This window comes from Cimex lectularius, unplaced genomic scaffold, assembly GCF_000648675.2.
Source record: "Cimex lectularius strain Harlan isolate CLEC.00 unplaced genomic scaffold, Clec_2.1 scaffold16, whole genome shotgun sequence".
NCBI lineage: Eukaryota > Metazoa > Arthropoda > Insecta > Hemiptera > Cimicidae > Cimex > Cimex lectularius.
In genome coordinates, this window is record NW_019392679.1 from 1,520,184 (window position 1) to 1,537,377 (window position 17,194).

General features: G+C 33.6%; 2 protein-coding genes across 2 annotated transcripts; both read left to right on the forward strand.

Moving 5' to 3' along the window:
- The first annotated feature begins 6,006 nt into the window (after positions 1-6,006).
- On the forward strand, positions 6,007-6,652 carry LOC106661574. The gene is made up of 2 exons (XM_014385085.1): positions 6,007-6,126; positions 6,243-6,652. Exons 1-2 carry the CDS (start codon positions 6,076-6,078, stop codon positions 6,582-6,584), a joined length of 393 nt encoding a protein of 130 aa, XP_014240571.1. The 5' UTR covers positions 6,007-6,075; the 3' UTR covers positions 6,585-6,652.
- Positions 6,653-12,652: 6,000 nt separating this feature from the next.
- On the forward strand, positions 12,653-14,363 carry LOC106661575. Its single transcript, XM_014385087.2, has 2 exons — positions 12,653-12,762; positions 13,952-14,363. The coding sequence occupies exons 1-2, from the start codon at positions 12,712-12,714 to the stop codon at positions 14,309-14,311; spliced, it is 411 nt and encodes a 136-aa protein (XP_014240573.2). The 5' UTR covers positions 12,653-12,711; the 3' UTR covers positions 14,312-14,363.
- The last annotated feature ends 2,831 nt before the right edge of the window (positions 14,364-17,194 follow it).

Consider the following 17,194-nt stretch of genomic DNA (forward strand, 5'->3'; position numbering starts at 1 on the left):
ATGTTTGTAAATCCCAGGCCCTGAAGATGATCTCAATAAAGATCGAAACGTTGCCACGATAAAGAAAATGTTTTTCTGAAACCTACATCACACCAGACCGTATCTCACGATTTCTAAATAAATATCGATTAACGGTCACTAATCACCACACATTTCTAGTGACTATTGACTAACTCCCACCAGACATCATCCAAGTAGCCAAATTCGCCGATGATTTATCCTCTAAAGCGAGGTTTTATAAAACAGCCAGTCCATTCCTAATTAGGCGATGGAGCGAGATATCACTACAAAAACATACATTAGATTGGCATACTTAACTTCATTTACAAAATCCTGAACAAAAATTAAATTGAACAGAACGGAATCAATAGATATGTAAAACTCGAGCCAAATTCAAAAGTAATCATTTGAACATTAATGATTAACGAATTAATGCGAGGAGTGAGGCCGTTTTAGCCTGCGCGATTTGGATATTTAAGGTTTCATATATCATCTCACTATACTAACCAATAGAGTTCAAATCAAACAAGAGTGGTTTTATATAAATAAATAAAATATAAAAAACTATTTAATTTTATCTCTATCGTTGAGACACTAAGGAAAATTGATAACCAACGGCAAACACAATAAAAGAAAATTTCGTTCAGGCTTTTTTTTAACTGAATCTGGGAAGAATCATCTTACATAAAAGACCCACCCGAAAGGGTTTTTAAAACGGCAAAACAGTTGTTTGTCGTCACTGTTTGTCGTCACACACACTTGGCAGAATTATGGCCTTCTTCTTCACGGAATGAAATGTTGTAAATAAAATATAATAACAAGCTGTGTAGGAAAGTACCAAAGGGGCTCCCTTTCTTTATTTATTGCGTAAGATTGTTTCCAGTTCTTTCTCCAGCTTATGACCACTGGCTAACGCCACCGGACTTATTTAAGCCACAAGATAAAGTCTTTCTGAACTTTACAACGGTTGATTTATTTATCATTTTAATTCTAATTTACTCTAGTTTAAATAAATTTAAATACCTCCTAGAGCTTTCAAATGTAATATTAATGTCTCGCGATTGAAGTATTCACACAGAAAATCTGTTTTCTGAAGTTTAACTCTGTTGATCTGTGTCGTACTCGATTTTCAACAAATATAAATTAATTAATTTATAAATCGTAAAATATCATTGGTTGGTGTATGTTATTTGGTTAGCATATTCTCGCTGATTTTGAATTAGTGCTATTTTGTTAGTTGACAAAAGGTCACATAAATGCTAATATGTTGTGGTATCAATGTTTACGTTATTGTCTAGGGTTGTTATAACTTTTTAAATAATTTTTAATAGTTTTTATATATTTGTTCTGTAGGTTCTTCGTTTTGTTTCCTTTGTGTTTTGCACCAGTTCCAACTGCTCAAATGTTTTAATTTAATTTTCAGTTTTTTGATTATTTTATCAGCTTCTATTTAAATATATAAATACTCAATTAATTATACGCAATTTTTTTCGAAATGAAAAATCTGTGTCACAGGCGGGATTCGAACCCACGACATTCGGCTCAATACGCCGCTGCTCTACCACTTGAGCTACCGTGACTTCGATCGCCCACTCCCCCAAATCGGGAGTCGAAGTGAGAAGTTTGTGGCATGGGCGATCGAAGTCACGGTAGCTCAAGAGGTAGAGCAGCGGCGTATTGAGCCGAAGGTCGTGGGTTCGAATCCCTCTCGTGCCATTAGCTTTTTTTCTTCTCAACTAAAAACCTTGATTAATTGTAAAGTATTAATTGGTCAAGCGGACCACGAAATTAGTGAAGTTAAAGGTTTTGTTTATTTAGTTTTTAATTAGTTTCTACTTATTAACGTTATTTATTATTATTTAACAGTTTCATATTATGGCGAAAAGACAATTACTGAAATTGTTAAATAATAATAAATAACGTTAATAAGTAGAAACTATATGTAGTATATAATACACACAATATGTGTATATAATACACACATTTTATATATTTTATATTTCTGGTTATTGTATTACATGTAATATTTTGTATGAAGCTTGTAGAATAAATATAGTAATAATAAAAATAAAAAAAATAGGGGGTATGGGAGACTATCTACACGATCGCGGAAACTCTTTTTACTACATACTGTAAAGTCTCAACAGGCTGCAAAAGAGAGGAGATCATCAGATTCAATGATATGGTAAATAGATAGCACCAAAAACACGACCATCATCAGGAATATTATATACAAGCACAAAACATGACCGATCAAACTCATTAGGGAAGTACATCTCGGTCTTTTAAGCTGAAATACATGTGATCAATGCATGTTACTTAGACAATTTTAAGAGAGGGTATACTGGTAAAAAAATTTCATAAGATCTAACAGCCAAGCCATTAGCAGTAAAAAATATCAAAACTAGAATATCGAATGCATCCAAAATCTCCAAAACATGGGGAAACACAATAACCTCATGGTATCTTGCGTACCAGGACACAAAGAAATACTGGGTAACGAGAGGGCAGACACACTGGTCAGAAGAGGACTGCAAGACCATATACAGGGATGAAAAAAACCAACATAGAATCCTCCTTGACAAAAGGCGACGAACTCTAGGCGCGCTAGACACAGACAATTTATGGTAAAGCAACCCTCATCAAAACTAGCACATTCACTGCTACAGTTAAACTCAGAGGAGTGATAGGTCCATTGGCCAATCACTGGCATCTGATGAAACATCTACACAGCGTGGGTATATTCGATAACGAGCCCATGTGTAGATTATGCCGTTGCACAATCAAGCAGTAAGCAAGCTCATTAGAAGGAAGAAATCGCTACCGATATCATCTTCGTATACGAAGCAACCGCTCATGGAGACTTGGGATCAAAAGAAAACCCAAGGAATGGAATTGCAGCAAAGGCAGGCTGCAGTTCTTAGGGAACAAAACCCCCACTTCCTAGTCCATCATCATCATCATCATTTTGACTTCACCTTCATTATTTAAGTATGCCAAAGTGTAATTATTATTAATCAAAAAATTGAATACTCAATTAATTATACAAAAAATTTTTCGAAATGAAAAATCTGGGCCACAGGCGGGATTCGAACCCACGACTTTCGGCTCAATATGCCGCTGCTCTACCTCTTGAGCTACCGTGACTTCGATCGCCCATGCCACAAACTTCTCACTTCGACTCCCCGATTTGGGGGGTGAGCGATCGAAGTCACGGTAGCTCAAGTGGTGGAGCAGCGGCGTATTGAGCCGAAAGTCGTGGGTTCAATTCAAATTTTTCATAATATTCTCTCTTCATGAGCTCCTTCTCATCAGGTGGCCACTTCTTGTCTTGCAGTAGGCACTACGCAGTGGTTCTATTAGTGGGCACTAATATATTAGGTGTTTAATGCTTTGTTCTACTGGGAAATTAGGCAGGCATGAGCATGATGAAGATTCTCTTATATGAAAGCGGAAAAAATAGCTGTTGTTTGGGCCGTGTTCGGTTAAGATGTGGGTTAGTGGTGCGGATAGTTGGATGTGCGGCTGGAATCTATCGGCAACTTTGGGAAAGAACTTTCTTGTCTGCCTTCCATTATTTGTACTTGACCAAGCATTTTCCCGTTTTTCCAGGCTCTCTTCGAAAAGTTTATTTATAATTGAGGACTTTGGAAGTTTGGTGTATGCCAAATTCAAACTCTCGTCAGTAGATGCTAATTTGGCCAGTCTGTCAGCTTCTTTCCCATACCCCCTATGTTCCATGATTTCTAAAGAGTTCTACGTCTTGTATAAACAATGAAATTGTTCAGAGTTCAGATCGTCCTCGCGTGGCCCAGAATTCCTGTAATTTAATTTTGTCATGAATTTTTGCTTTTTGGAACAAACCAGTTCCAAAATCTTGTAGGAAATTCTCAGCCGGGACAGTATCTCACTCTTTGTTGTCTTGTTGTTCTAGTATGTGTCAACCTTTCTATGGTTTAGACATGTTTGAACTTTCCAATTGTCCGACTAAGCCCTTGAATTAACAAGTGCTTTTGTCGTTTCGGTCAAGCCAGCGACTCCACGTCCTCGCCAGTGGAAGAAAATCGTAAATCCATCAAGGGCCTGGTTTTTTTTCCTTTGAACCCCCACAAATGTTCTACCTTTTGCAGATCTTGAATGACATCGCAAAAGGAAATGTAATAAAGGGGGTGAAAATTTCTGGGGTGAACGGTCTCTACATTTTCTCTTTTATTGGCGACGCCGGCTTTGAGGGATATTCCACTCTTCCGGGTTTACGACGCATTTGATTTACACAACCGGCAATGTACCATACTCGGACCTTAAAAGCAAAAAGCACCATTTAGCCCCAAGTTTATAATTATATACATATAATTTTTTTTTTTTTTTTTTTTTTTTTTACTTCCGCCAAATTTGCCTAACGAGACCGTATTTCGAATTTAACACGCACTACCCACAGCGGCTAAATAAACGTGCAGCTCCTTTTTAAATTGCGTAATAAAATATAATAAAGCATGGGAAAAAACGCGTGTTTATGTTTTTCTCCACAATAAATCCATTTAATAAGACAGGCATAGTAAAATTTTCGTTTTTTTTCAAGTTACAGCCCCGTTACAAATTTAAACAATTCAACCACCCCTTAAAAAAACCGATCCCTTCGCCGTTTGCTAATGTTGTTTTTACCGTTGTAAATAAATTACCCTAGTTTAAGGAAATCTTTTATGCCGCTTTGGGAAAAAAAAAACTACCTTCTCAGGGATAAAAAACGGAGCATCCTCAACACGTCAAAAAAACTAAAGAATTTTTTACCTGCAAAGAAAAATTTACATACCTGAAGAATGTGCCGTTATAGAAATCAAGATAGGCAAAGTAAGAACGAAGATCGTGTACTGTGAAGTTTGGCCATTTTTAAAAGGCCCAAATCGGTTTGAAGTATGTTTTACTGGATGTCCAACTTGCCAGTGAATTGTTGAAAATTTTGTTTAGACTACCAAAGTGCAACTGAAATTAATTGTCAGTTTTTTTAAATATTGATTATTTTGACAAAATCTATTAGATAGCTGTAGACTAATATCTGACAATAATTCATTAGTTTCAACAATTGGTTCGATTTCTATTTAGTTGACTTGTATTTTCTGGTAAATAAATTTAACTGAAAAATAGCCAGGTTTTAAAAAATTAATAGCATTTTTTTTATTTTTAGTTGGTCCATGATAGTAAGGATTTAAGTTGTATTATAAATTTTATGTAGTGTGGTTGGTGAAAAATTAGTGGCACGAACGGGACTCGAACTCACATTATAGACAGAGGGGTTCGAGACCGGCTCGTGACGCTAATTTTTCATCTCAACCACATTTTACATAAAATTTATAAATCATTTTAAATATTAACATTCAATTTTTATTTTATTTTGAAAAATTTTATTGCTAAAGATTATTTATTAAACTATCCAAAGAATTGGCAAAGATTGTGTAACTGATCTACAATTATTAATTTATTTGTTCAACGATAGGATCCTTGTTTACTTAACTTTTATTTTTTGATCAATGATTTTTTTTTTAATAAATTGTTATTTTTTATAGGCATTAACGGTTGTTGTTCATATATTTTTGAAGATAATAATTTTTTGATAAAATTTGATAAATAATAAATTTGCTTCCAAATTGTAATCTCTTCAAGCAAAATAAAAATATTGCATTAATTTTTTCTTTACGAGAGTAAGCAAAATCAATAAATAAGAGAGAAAATGTAGCATTTATAGGTTATCAAAGAAGTAGGTAGAGAATAACACAGAATAAAAAATTCAATGAATTGGCTATTAAATTAATTATTCCACCATGTAACGCCAATATATTTTTATCCCTAGATAGATTTAAATAATCTGTTGATATTTTTATTCATATTTCAGTGTTATCGGTAATACCATATGACAAGTCTTTATCTCCGCATTTATAATTTTACGACCGTTGTGTTTAGTCATTGTGTAATGTTGCAAAACAAATGTTTGCACCACGTTATCATTTTAGAGAGAAAAATCATATAAATATCAGTTGGAAAACTTGGAAATTCACCAATCGCTCTAGACCCTTGCAGAACATGGCCACTACAACACTTGTCGTACTTCTTGTTGCATCCTTTTGCCTTTTAGTAAGTATATGACGTTTGTACTTCAGATTTACTTTTTAAAAGATATTGTTATCATTATATGTATACATATTTAAAAACATTCGCATTTTGATTGAATTATGTTTTCTAAAATTTAGGGTGAATCCGCACCTGTTAACCCTGGTCAGGTTAAAAGCTACGTATATGCATCAAGGGGTCGTACTTCAGGCTTCCTCAACAGCGCCTTGAAACAGGCACTTCACAAACAGATGGTCGTATCTGACGAGGAACAGAAGAAATGTGTTGCCAAAACAGGAGCTTATGGCGTAGTAGTTGGACAGAAGAGGCTGACTGAAGTTACAGACCAACTGTTGGGTGAATACCAAATGGTTGATTCCACCGTTGACTTTGTCGAAGTACAACAGAATGTCGATGCCGCCTTCAAGCAAGTATCCAATGAAGTCCTTCAAGCCACATTAGTTGAAATGAATAAATGTTAAAAAACAATCCTTATGGAAAAAACATCAAAACAAACAACTAACTGAGATAAATAAAATTTAAAAAAAAATCACATTGTCGTTATAGTACCTAGTACCAAACATTCCTAAAACCCTAAATTTTTTATAAGTCATAAACATTTTATTAGACATAATAGGATCTTTAGCAGATTTACAAATAAATTATGCTACTTAACTATTACTTTGCTATTATCTATTATTATTAGTTATTAAATATTATATAATAACATTATATAAGTTATATTATTTTTTAATTATTAAATTACAAATCATTAACAAAATGTGCAAAATCACTATTTAATAAAATGAAAATTAATGTCACAGTTTGTAAATATGCAGAGATCAAACAAACTTTTAAAAAATCAAACTGGGAATCTGAATTTCTATTTAGAAAATAATTAATAGACTTGAAGTAATTAATTGACTTATCACACTCAATTAAAAATGTGATAAAAATGATAATAAAATTGTACAAAAATTGTATTGTATGTACAAAAAATCCCTGAACTATAATATTTCATGTTAAAAAATCAATATTAAATAAAATAATTAGAAAATTTATTTCCTAAATTATAAAATTTTCTAATTTAATTTAGACTATTTAACACAATAAACAATTTTGCATTAATTTTTTGTGTGTAATAAATTAAAATGGCAATGATGCTAAAACTTAGCCTTCATAAGTAGTGTTGTCTGTCTAAATGGCCCATAAAATTTTACTATAATAAAGCCGTCCTAACCAAAGAGGAAAAGAAAAAGCAAAAGATTTAATTAAAAATTATATGCTTATACTTAAGTGATGACCAAACTAGCATTTTTTCAATTGTGAAATATTGTCGTAGGCCTTTAATAATCAGTCGATCAGTATAATATATTTTTTAGTTTCTAGCATTGATTAATGTTTTACTTTCCACAGAGTTACAACTAAATATTCATAAAATTAACTGTTTATGGGCTGTCCACCCTTGAAAGCATGTCAGTTTATCAGACCACATCCTGATTTCTTGTTGGATATTTGTTCAAGAATATTAATTATCTACACTCTTGAACAATGTTATTTAATAAAAACAGCCTGAATACTGTTTGCATGAAATAGTCTTCGATCATTTCATTACTGATTTTGAGTCAGTAGTGTTTCAGCATTTCGTCACTTTTAAACCCAGTGTCAGTGCCGATAAAGTTATAAATAAGGCAAATAATTCTTATTTGTGCAAACAAAATTTTGATTGTTGTTATGCCATACATTGATTTTATAATGAACTATTTCTTTTAAAATCTATTATGCTGAAAAAGTAAATATGAAAAACAGTGTGGAAAGGAAAATTTGATTCGTTGGAAATAAAAATGACTTCAGGTGAAGCAGAGTCCCACTCTTACTTTTTCCAAAAGCACTCTTAATCTATACACAATACATAAAATTGGTGATTTTCCAGCAAAAATAACCCTGAACTAGTATTAACAGATATAAATATGAAAGACAAATACTTTGCAAACCTTGTAAAAAAAAGGCTATGAAAAATAAACCTTTTACCTGATATTGAACTTAGAATCATTTCAAAAATAAACTGATTGGATTGATCGATTATGAGAGCTATTGATTCATAAAACTGCTCCTAGGGTATATTTTAGATTGGGAATAAGTATGGTGCAAATAAATCTGAAAATCTTCAAAATAAATATTAATTTGATTATAAAAGTCAATGGTGATGGAATAACTGAGCTGTAAAAATATATTTTCAAACAATTCTGATAGAAAATACCAAAATACTGCATAACTGTGCATACATTTAACAAAAATGTTTGGTATTCACCAGTTACGAGAAGATTAAAACCATAACTTGATTAAGACTAAGAAAAGTGACCTGATCATTTATTTAATGTCGAATCTTAAAGTTTATTGAACTGTACATAAAAATATATTAAATCCATTTTTAAGGCATCATACTTGCACCCTAGAATTATTGCCTAGACTGATTTGCCAACAAACAGAAAAATCACAGAATAATTATTAACATTTAGAAAACCCAGATACTTTGTACCCCTTATGCCCTAAAAAAAAAAAATTTTAAACCCACCAAGATGATGATCAGGGATAATTAAGCTGTAATTTGAAGTTTATTGTTAGGCCTCACATTTATTGAAGAATGAAATATTCTTTTTAAATTCATCATGGTGCAAAGTCGCCAGTAAAACTGAAAACAGTGGAATGAAAAATTTGATTCATAGGAAATAATAAGGATTTTGACTCCATGTGATACAGTATCCTACTTTCACAATATGTGAAGGCTTTCCAGTCACAGACAATCGTTTTTTATGGTTTTAAGTAAGTGCATCGTTTTTATGGTTTTATGGTTAGATACAATCAGCCGTAGTAGTATCATATTTATTTATTGGGGGAAGAAGAGAGCGTGAATAAAATTTCAGGTGCAACAGTGGAAATTTAACTTATGACCTACCATCGTTACGGTATATCAGGGTTCCCCAAACTTTTTAGTTTGTTTTTTTTTTCACTGAACAAAATAGGACGGATTCCTCTCATTCAAGTATTTAAAATTATATACTTATAGTATAGAATAAATAAAAGTTGTATAAATTAGCCAATTCATTCCTAATTAGGTGATGGAGGGGGATATCACTATGAAAACAAACATAGATCGACTTAACTTTATTTACAAAATCCGGAACACAAAAATTAAATTGGACAGAACAGAATCAATAGATATTTAAAACTCGAGCCAATTTCAAAAGAAATAATTTGAACATTAATGATGAATGAATTAATTAATGTGAGGAGTGAGGTCGTTTTAGCCTACATGATTTGAATATTTAAGGTTCGAATCCCTCTCGTGCCATTAACTTTTTTTCATCTCAACTAAAAACCTTAATTAATTGTAATGTTTAATTGGTCAAGCGGACCACGAAATTAGTGAATTTAATGAATATTTAAGGTTTAATTTTTTATAGCTGGAGACGGATGTCAGGTTCAGCATCTAGACAACTTCAGTACATAGTTTTGGTGGCTGTATACGTAGAAAATACGGATTCACATAGGTAACTTGTGGCAAATGGAAGAAAAACACTTGCTTTTTTCAAAGAGTGATTGAAATTTTTTGTTTTCCATATGGAGACAAAAATTCAAAAACACCGGCACCCTGAGGGTTGATATGACCTTTGCTGTTGCAAACCCTCGTAAAAAAAATAGTAACTACTAAGTATCGAACTTGAAAGTAGTCTGAAGATTCATGAAACATTGACATTCGCTTAAAAACAGATTTGTTGGTTTTGTCGAAAATGAAAAAGGTTCGACCCATTCAAGGTCTTGCAACAATTTATCCCGAGCTATTGGTAAGTAGTGATCAAAGGACATCTCCAAACTTCGAAGGTGTTCACATATTTCATCAAGGCAAGCTCCAGTTAGTTTTCTTTTAAAAAAATCCTTTAAAACACTCGAGGCATTTGTCATTAGCATCGAAAGTTGTGATACTCTTCCCTTGGGAAGAAATACTCATTTCATTCGTTTTAATGAAAATATCTGATAAATACGACAGTATACATTGACATATCTCATCATTGAAAACGTTAGCCAATTTGACATTCTGGTCCATCAACAGAGGCAATATTTTTTCAAAAACACCGACACCTCGAGGGTTCATATGACCTCTGCTGTTGCAAACCCTCTTATAAAAAACTATGGTGAAAGTGTTTTCCCACGAGACTGCCACCTTACTTCTGTATGTAGAAGAAGGGAATGATGAAGTCACAGTTGATTTCAATGGCTTTTGGTATAATTAACAATTTGAACAGACTCATCCAAAACTTTCTTAAAGGCTGGCGTTTGTTTCATAGCTAAAGCATGTCTGTGGAAAACACAATAACTGCTGCCGATATCCTTCCATTTATCTTTTATTTTAGTAATCACTCCGATCGTTCGGCTACCAATAAGGTCATGGAATTTCGTTAGTGATAAAAAAAATCGTCCATCAAACGGAATATCTCGGCACTAGTTGCATTGGCAGGGAATGGTTTGCACAAGAGAAGATCCTGCTCGAAACTTCCCGAGTACTCATAAAGGACAAAAGCCAATAAACTAGCCGCGACGTCAATTGATTCAATTTGAGAGAAAATGAATTGTGTTGGTTACGAGAAACCAGCGATTCTTTCACATCTTTTGATAAATCAAGATTCAATCGACTTTTGGCAGTATTGTTTGGTAATGGCACCGAAGTAAGTTTTGCTTTTTTGTCAAATGCAAGATCGTTAACACACGGTTTTATGAGGGTTTTAGCGATGGCATGAGCTTTACCTGGTTCTGCCATTTCGCCAACTTACCAAGTAAGGCGCTTTCAGTGAGTTTTCATTAACAGTTTTTGCATGACTTTTAATGAAGGTTTGAAAACCAGCCAGTTCAGTGCGCTTCCTCATGAAAAAATCAGACTGCTTCACCCGGAGTTCTGCGTGTGTACCCTCAAAATGAGCACGCAGTTTAAATTTGAACTATTGAATTGTTTGGAAGGACTTTCGCGGAAATCACATGAGCTTTACCCTCGTCAGCCTATATAAATACCAAATCTAAGTAGCTGTCCTGGACATTTTTTAGATATTCCTCTTCCACTGGCTGCTTGACCTGTATTTGAAATGCTGGATCTTGCTAAGGTGCTTCATCTGAAGGCTGTTCTTTATTTGGACTGTCGTCAATAATGCCCTTCCGCTTCATCAATTCCAATTCGGCGCTTTCCTGGCTCTGAAGGGGATGGAGAAACTGCATGCTTCCTCAGAGATCCTGACTTGAACCAGCGATCCATATCGGAGTAAATAACTGATCAAGAGAATGACGCAAATAGGTAGTGCACTCGTGAGAAATGTTTGACTTGAATCACATTTTCGAAAAACGACGAACTTTGAATATACAACATTGGAAAAATCCAAGGTGTTCCTGGTAATGAACGACCCCGTATCAACAATGAAATTCCTGGGAAACCGATCTACAAACCACCCTAGCTCCATCCGTCTCACCTAGCTTACCTATGCGAAAATAAACTTATAATGAATACATAAAAATAAAAATAAAAACTTTCGTATTTGTATTTATTAATTTTTCTCGACCCGGATCCCTCCCTATCAGGGTCGGCGGACCCTCAAGGAGTCCCCGGATCACAGTTTGGGGATAGAAATAATAAATGTAAGGTGAGTGAGGTGTTTAATCACTTTAAATCACAGTTAGTTGCTTTCAACAATCCGGATTTCAAGCATTAAATTGCTCATCATCAGTAGAATGAGTTGAAGGAGAGACGTGTCTGTATATCCTTCAACCTGATGAAAACAACTTACTGCGAGTAAGGACGTCCTTTTAAGAACAGTTTGTGAAAACCCCTGGCAAAATAAAGCCATTTTTGATTCATTCTTCGATATGGACCAGAAAGCTATGATTTAACGGCCAATCGTTATTTAAATAAAATAATTACTTTACAAAAAGGAACAGTCAAGGATATATTTCACGGAAAATATAAATAACCTCAAATCAAGTCAAACTATATCATATTAATTATTATGATGTTTAAAGGCAACTTAGATTATAGAAAATATACCGAAAAAATTAAACCAATAATAAATACTGATTTCTGAAATATTGATAATTATCGAGCAATATAAATTAATCAATTCGACCCCAAAAAAATTTATTATGAATAAATGGTCAAATTTGCTGGAGAAATGTGGGTATAAAACTAGTGCCCTTAAAACCTATAAAAATTAATAAGAAATGGTTTTAAGAGATAACTAAATTTTAATTTTTAACCAACTTCACTGTTTTGTTGTATTGGAAATGTGAAGAACTTCTTAGACTTTTTTTTAGGGTGGGTCCATCCAATTTCTTAGACTTCAATAGTAACAATCGTTACTAATTTTTCTAAGCTGAGGTAATAAGTTTAATCCTTGCGGTTGAAAATTACACATTTAAAACCATGAATGACTTAACAACGGTAAACAAATGACATAATATTTGCTATCTGTTACTTTATCTTAGTCAACAGTTTTATAGAGTGCATATAAAATGATTACAATTGGCCTACACTCTCAGTTCCCGAGGAAAATACTCAGTCACACACCAACCATGGCCTACGTACAATTGACCCTTCTCTGTGTAGCATCTCTCTGCTTCTTGGTATGTCGATTAGAAAAATTTTCAGTTCTACCACTATTACACTCACACCGGTAAAAACAAGACCGAATTCATTCTCTCATGCCTTTTTCACACTTAAGAAAATAAAACAATGATTTTTTTAATAGATAATTAAAACAAAGCATCAATTAACAAGTATTATACATTCGTAATAACAGTACACCAACAATGTCAATTTTTCATTACCCTCATATTTTCTTCAAACTTTATCCTGTAAAATGGTGTAATTACATAGCCATTGATTGTCATTAATTTACTTTAATATTTTAGCATATTAAAAAAACAATAATCACATATAAATATTATATTATTATTGACATTATAGTAAAGCAGTTTTCTGCTTCTTGACGGGCGACCTCCGATGGGCAAGTTCACAAACTTAACCTAAAAAGCTCACTAATTTTAAATATTTAAAAATACCAAATATTTAACTAATAAATTTATAATGTCTAATTTTAAATACTTGCTATTTTTTTCTTACATTGATATAGTTTTCATTCAGGTGTTATTATATTACTTAATAAAATAAATACATTTAATAATTTATATTTATATTAATTTTATTGATACGATTTGACGTTTTTTTTTTTTTAAATTTTACAATCTTTCTTTTAAAATTAATTTTAGGGAGAACCTGGTACTAGATTTAAGTACCGACATTGCCATTTATTCCACTGAATCGTACATACTGTGGGTCAGGACACATTTTCACAGGACCTCCTGTATTTCAGGAAATGATTTTTTTTTTAAATTAATTAGTGGATAATGGATAATGTCGGTAATTAGGTTGTAAACTTTAAATCCCAGAAAACTGTACTATTTTGACGAGATTGTATCAATATTTTCAAGTTGTCTTGGTTCGATTTGACTAGTTTTTAAAATTTGAAAATATTTTAAGCCGTCAGATTTCCGCTTGCTAGACGTTGAACGTGTAATTCCTCTGTTTCCGATCAACCCGCCTAGTCTCGCTTTTTTTAGTCTGTCAGACCCATTTCGTTCATATTTAGTGTTTGTCTGAAAATGAAATAAAATAGTGCTTTTAATCAACGGATAAAGCTACTATAAAAAATTGAAAATAATCGCAGTAAAATTGTTCAGTTTTTCCAAGGTCCATTAGTGATGATGTTGTGCAGCAAGACTTAACATGACTTTTTTCCTTAATATGTTCCAGGCCCCATGCATGTCTATGACACCAGAAGAGGCGAGAGTCGTTGTTTGGAAAACGAGCGGTGAAGCTCTGGGCGAGGCGAAAGCCAAGTTGGCCATGCTGGTCAAAGCGACCCAGGCATCTGCGACCACCCCTGAGCAGAGGTCCTGCGTCGGGAGGAAAGTCGGATTCGCCTTCCAAGATGCCAAAATGAGAGTCTACCAAGCTACAATGCAAGTCGTACAATTCGGCCACGACCACGGGATGGACGTCGCATCCACTGATGTCGAGACTGCGAGGAAAGTCGTCAGCGAGGAATTGTCTAAGGTCGTCAACAGTGTAGTCAAAGACAACGAACAACTTTTTAAACAATGCTTGGCCTAAATGTGATTTCACGTTTTCACTTAAAGATATTAAATAAATAATTATGAATTAATACGTTTCTTTTTTTTCTTTCCCCCTCAATCGTACTCTCTTTTATCCTCAATCGCTCCCTATCACCCATTGTACAGGGTGTTCGGCTACTCGTGTTACAAACTTTGCCAGTAGATTCTACATCCAAAATGGAACCAAAAGGTCCTGTTTAACTATAGTCCGAATTTAAACAGTTTCGGAGTTATTTCATTTTTCTGATTTTTTAAGATTTCACGACCTTGCTTCAAATAAACAAAGATAACTCTAAACCTGAAAGATTTTGAACAAACCCGTTGAAACCACTGAAAACTACATTAAATTTCGAATAAGATGTGATGAATATAAACTTGTAAACGTTAGTGCAAAAAGCGTTTTAGTAGCGAGAATTTTGAAAAAACAAAAATTTTCAAAGTTAAAAAACTTACTATGGTGATTCTAAACGACTATATCCAAACTTAGAGGCTAGCAAATTTCAGAAAACGTACTCCATTTTATATCCTTTTTATTGGTGTAATTGCTTTTTTAATTACTTTTTTGAAAGATGAAGAAATTCATGATGGAAAGGAAAAAAACCGTCCTTGAAGGATTAGTAAGGTGGAAAGATTAATAATAATAAAAAATATAAAAAAATTAGGGAAATTTTGAATGTATTTATTAAATTTTTTTATTTTGATTCTAAATGCTAACCACCCTCCGCAATGTGTTTTCGACGCGCTGCCGTTGCATTAAACTCGCAAAACCTGTATATAAGATATCAACATATTCATCATTAGAAAAAGTGGCCATAGTGCCAAAATTAAAAAAAAAAGTTTAATAATTTCATTCAAAATTTCCTTAAGAAATTTTTTTAAGGTATATGGCTAATGCCGAAAGGTTAGGCAAAAAAAATTTAATTTTCCACCTTACTTCAACCACGGTTTTTTCTTTCCCTTCATCAATTTCTTCATCTTTGAAAAAAGTAATTCAAAAAGCAATTGCACCAAAAAAATTATAAATGGAGTACGTTTTCTGAAATTTGCTGGTCTCTAGTTTTGGAAATAGTAATTTAGAATCTCCACAGTAAGTCTTTCAACTTTGACAAAAAAACTTCCCGAAAAAAAGTTTCCGCAACTAAAACGCTTATTTCACTAACGCTTGCGAGTTTAATATTGATCACATCTTATTGGAAATTTAACGTACTTTTCAATGGTCTATCATTGTTTATTTGAAGCAAGGTCGTGAAATCATAAAAAATCAGAAAAAGTTAAATAACTCCAAAATTGATGAGACTCGGAACATAGTTAATTAGGACGTTTTGGCTCCATTTAGAATGTAGAATCTACTGGTAGCCGCAATAATCTGCAAAGTTTGTAACATGGTAGCCGAACACCCTGTATGTAACATTTTGCATGTCTCTCTCTCTCTCTCCCTCCCCCCTCTCTCTCTCTCTCTCTTTCTTTCTTTCTTTCTCCTCTCTCTCTCTCTCAAACGCTCTTAACTTTCCACCTATCCATTTATCTATTCACCATTCTCTTTGCTTTCTCTTTATGTGACCATCTTTCCCTCTACCTCGATCACCCTCCACCTTTTGTCTGTTTCCATTTTTCTTTATGACTGTCTGTAGTAATTGAGCACCTTTGGGTGTTCATAATCAATTTCAACAATAGCACGATGCAGCTAACACTATAGTTTTATAAAAGGTTACGTTTTGCCATTTTTACGTAAATTTGCGTTTTAGACATGATGGCTGAGTTTTTAGAAATAATAAAATATTGATATAAATAACAAATGCAATAATAAAACGTCTCATTGTTCATCGTCTAAATCACCTTGTAAAAATTGCTCATTGTTGAAAACTAGTTAAGTAAAGTGTGTTATTAATGAATGAATACATTTCCAAAGTTTTTGAAGAGTCATATTTTATCATCTAAAGATACCAATCAACTCTACGGTCTAAATAAAACCAAGACGTTAAAATCAACCAAAGCTGTTTGATAACAATTATTTTCACTACGTCTATCTAATATAAAATCTTTAAAATCACGACATGTTCGAATGTTAAATGTTTTTAGTGAATTCGTTTAAAAAAACTTTTAGCTCGATAATTTCATACGGAGATAAATCTTTTTGCGATAGTGCAAACCAAAAGTCGCTAGTTGCGTCTTTCTCAAATCAGAGGAGCTTTTTCCCAAACAATTGTGCACTTTTCTTGTGTCCATAAAAAATATCTAAAAATGTATACAACTATAACGTAAGTAGATAGAGAAAGAGAGAGAGAGAATGGTAAGTAGATAGATTGAGAGGTGGATAGTTAAGAGCGTGTGAGGGAGAGATAGATATAGAAATAGATAGAAAGAGAGAGAGGGACAGAGAGAGGGTGGGACAGGCAGAGAGTGAGAGAAAGAAAGAGAGAGAGGGAGATAGAAGGAACAAAGAAAAAGAGAAAGGACGAATAAATTGTTAAGAGGATAGAGAGGATCATAAAGGTAGAGGGAGAGATAGTCACATAGAGAAAAAGCAAAGAGAGTAAATCGATAGATTGATAGGTGAATAGTTAAGAGCGTTTGAAGGGGAGAGAGAAAGAGGGAGTGAATGGGAGTGAGAGTGTGAAGGAGAGTGATAGAGTAAACAACCAGTAGACTGGAAGACACTTTCTCTATCTCTCTCTCACACACTCAATCTCTCTCTCTCTCTCTCTCTCTCTCTCTATCTCTATCTCTCTCTCTCTATCTCTCTCTCTTTCTCTCTCTCTCTCTCTCACACACACTCAATCTCTCTCTCACACACACTCAATCTCTCTCTCTCTCTCTCTCTCTCTCTCTCTCTCTCTCTCTCTCTCTCTCTCTCTCTCTCTCTCTCTCTCTCTCTCTCTCT

Excerpts from the sequence above, each read along its gene's own strand:
- LOC106661574 (XM_014385085.1), top strand. The coding sequence starts at position 6,076 with ATGGCCACTACAACACTTGTCGTACTTCTTGTTGCATCCTTTTGCCTT. Across the intron at positions 6,127-6,242 it reads TTGCATCCTTTTGCCTTTTA|GGTGAATCCGCACCTGTTAA; the intron begins GTAAGTATATGA and ends TCTAAAATTTAG.
- LOC106661575 (XM_014385087.2), top strand. The coding sequence starts at position 12,712 with ATGGCCTACGTACAATTGACCCTTCTCTGTGTAGCATCTCTCTGCTTC. Across the intron at positions 12,763-13,951 it reads TAGCATCTCTCTGCTTCTTG|GCCCCATGCATGTCTATGAC; the intron begins GTATGTCGATTA and ends AATATGTTCCAG.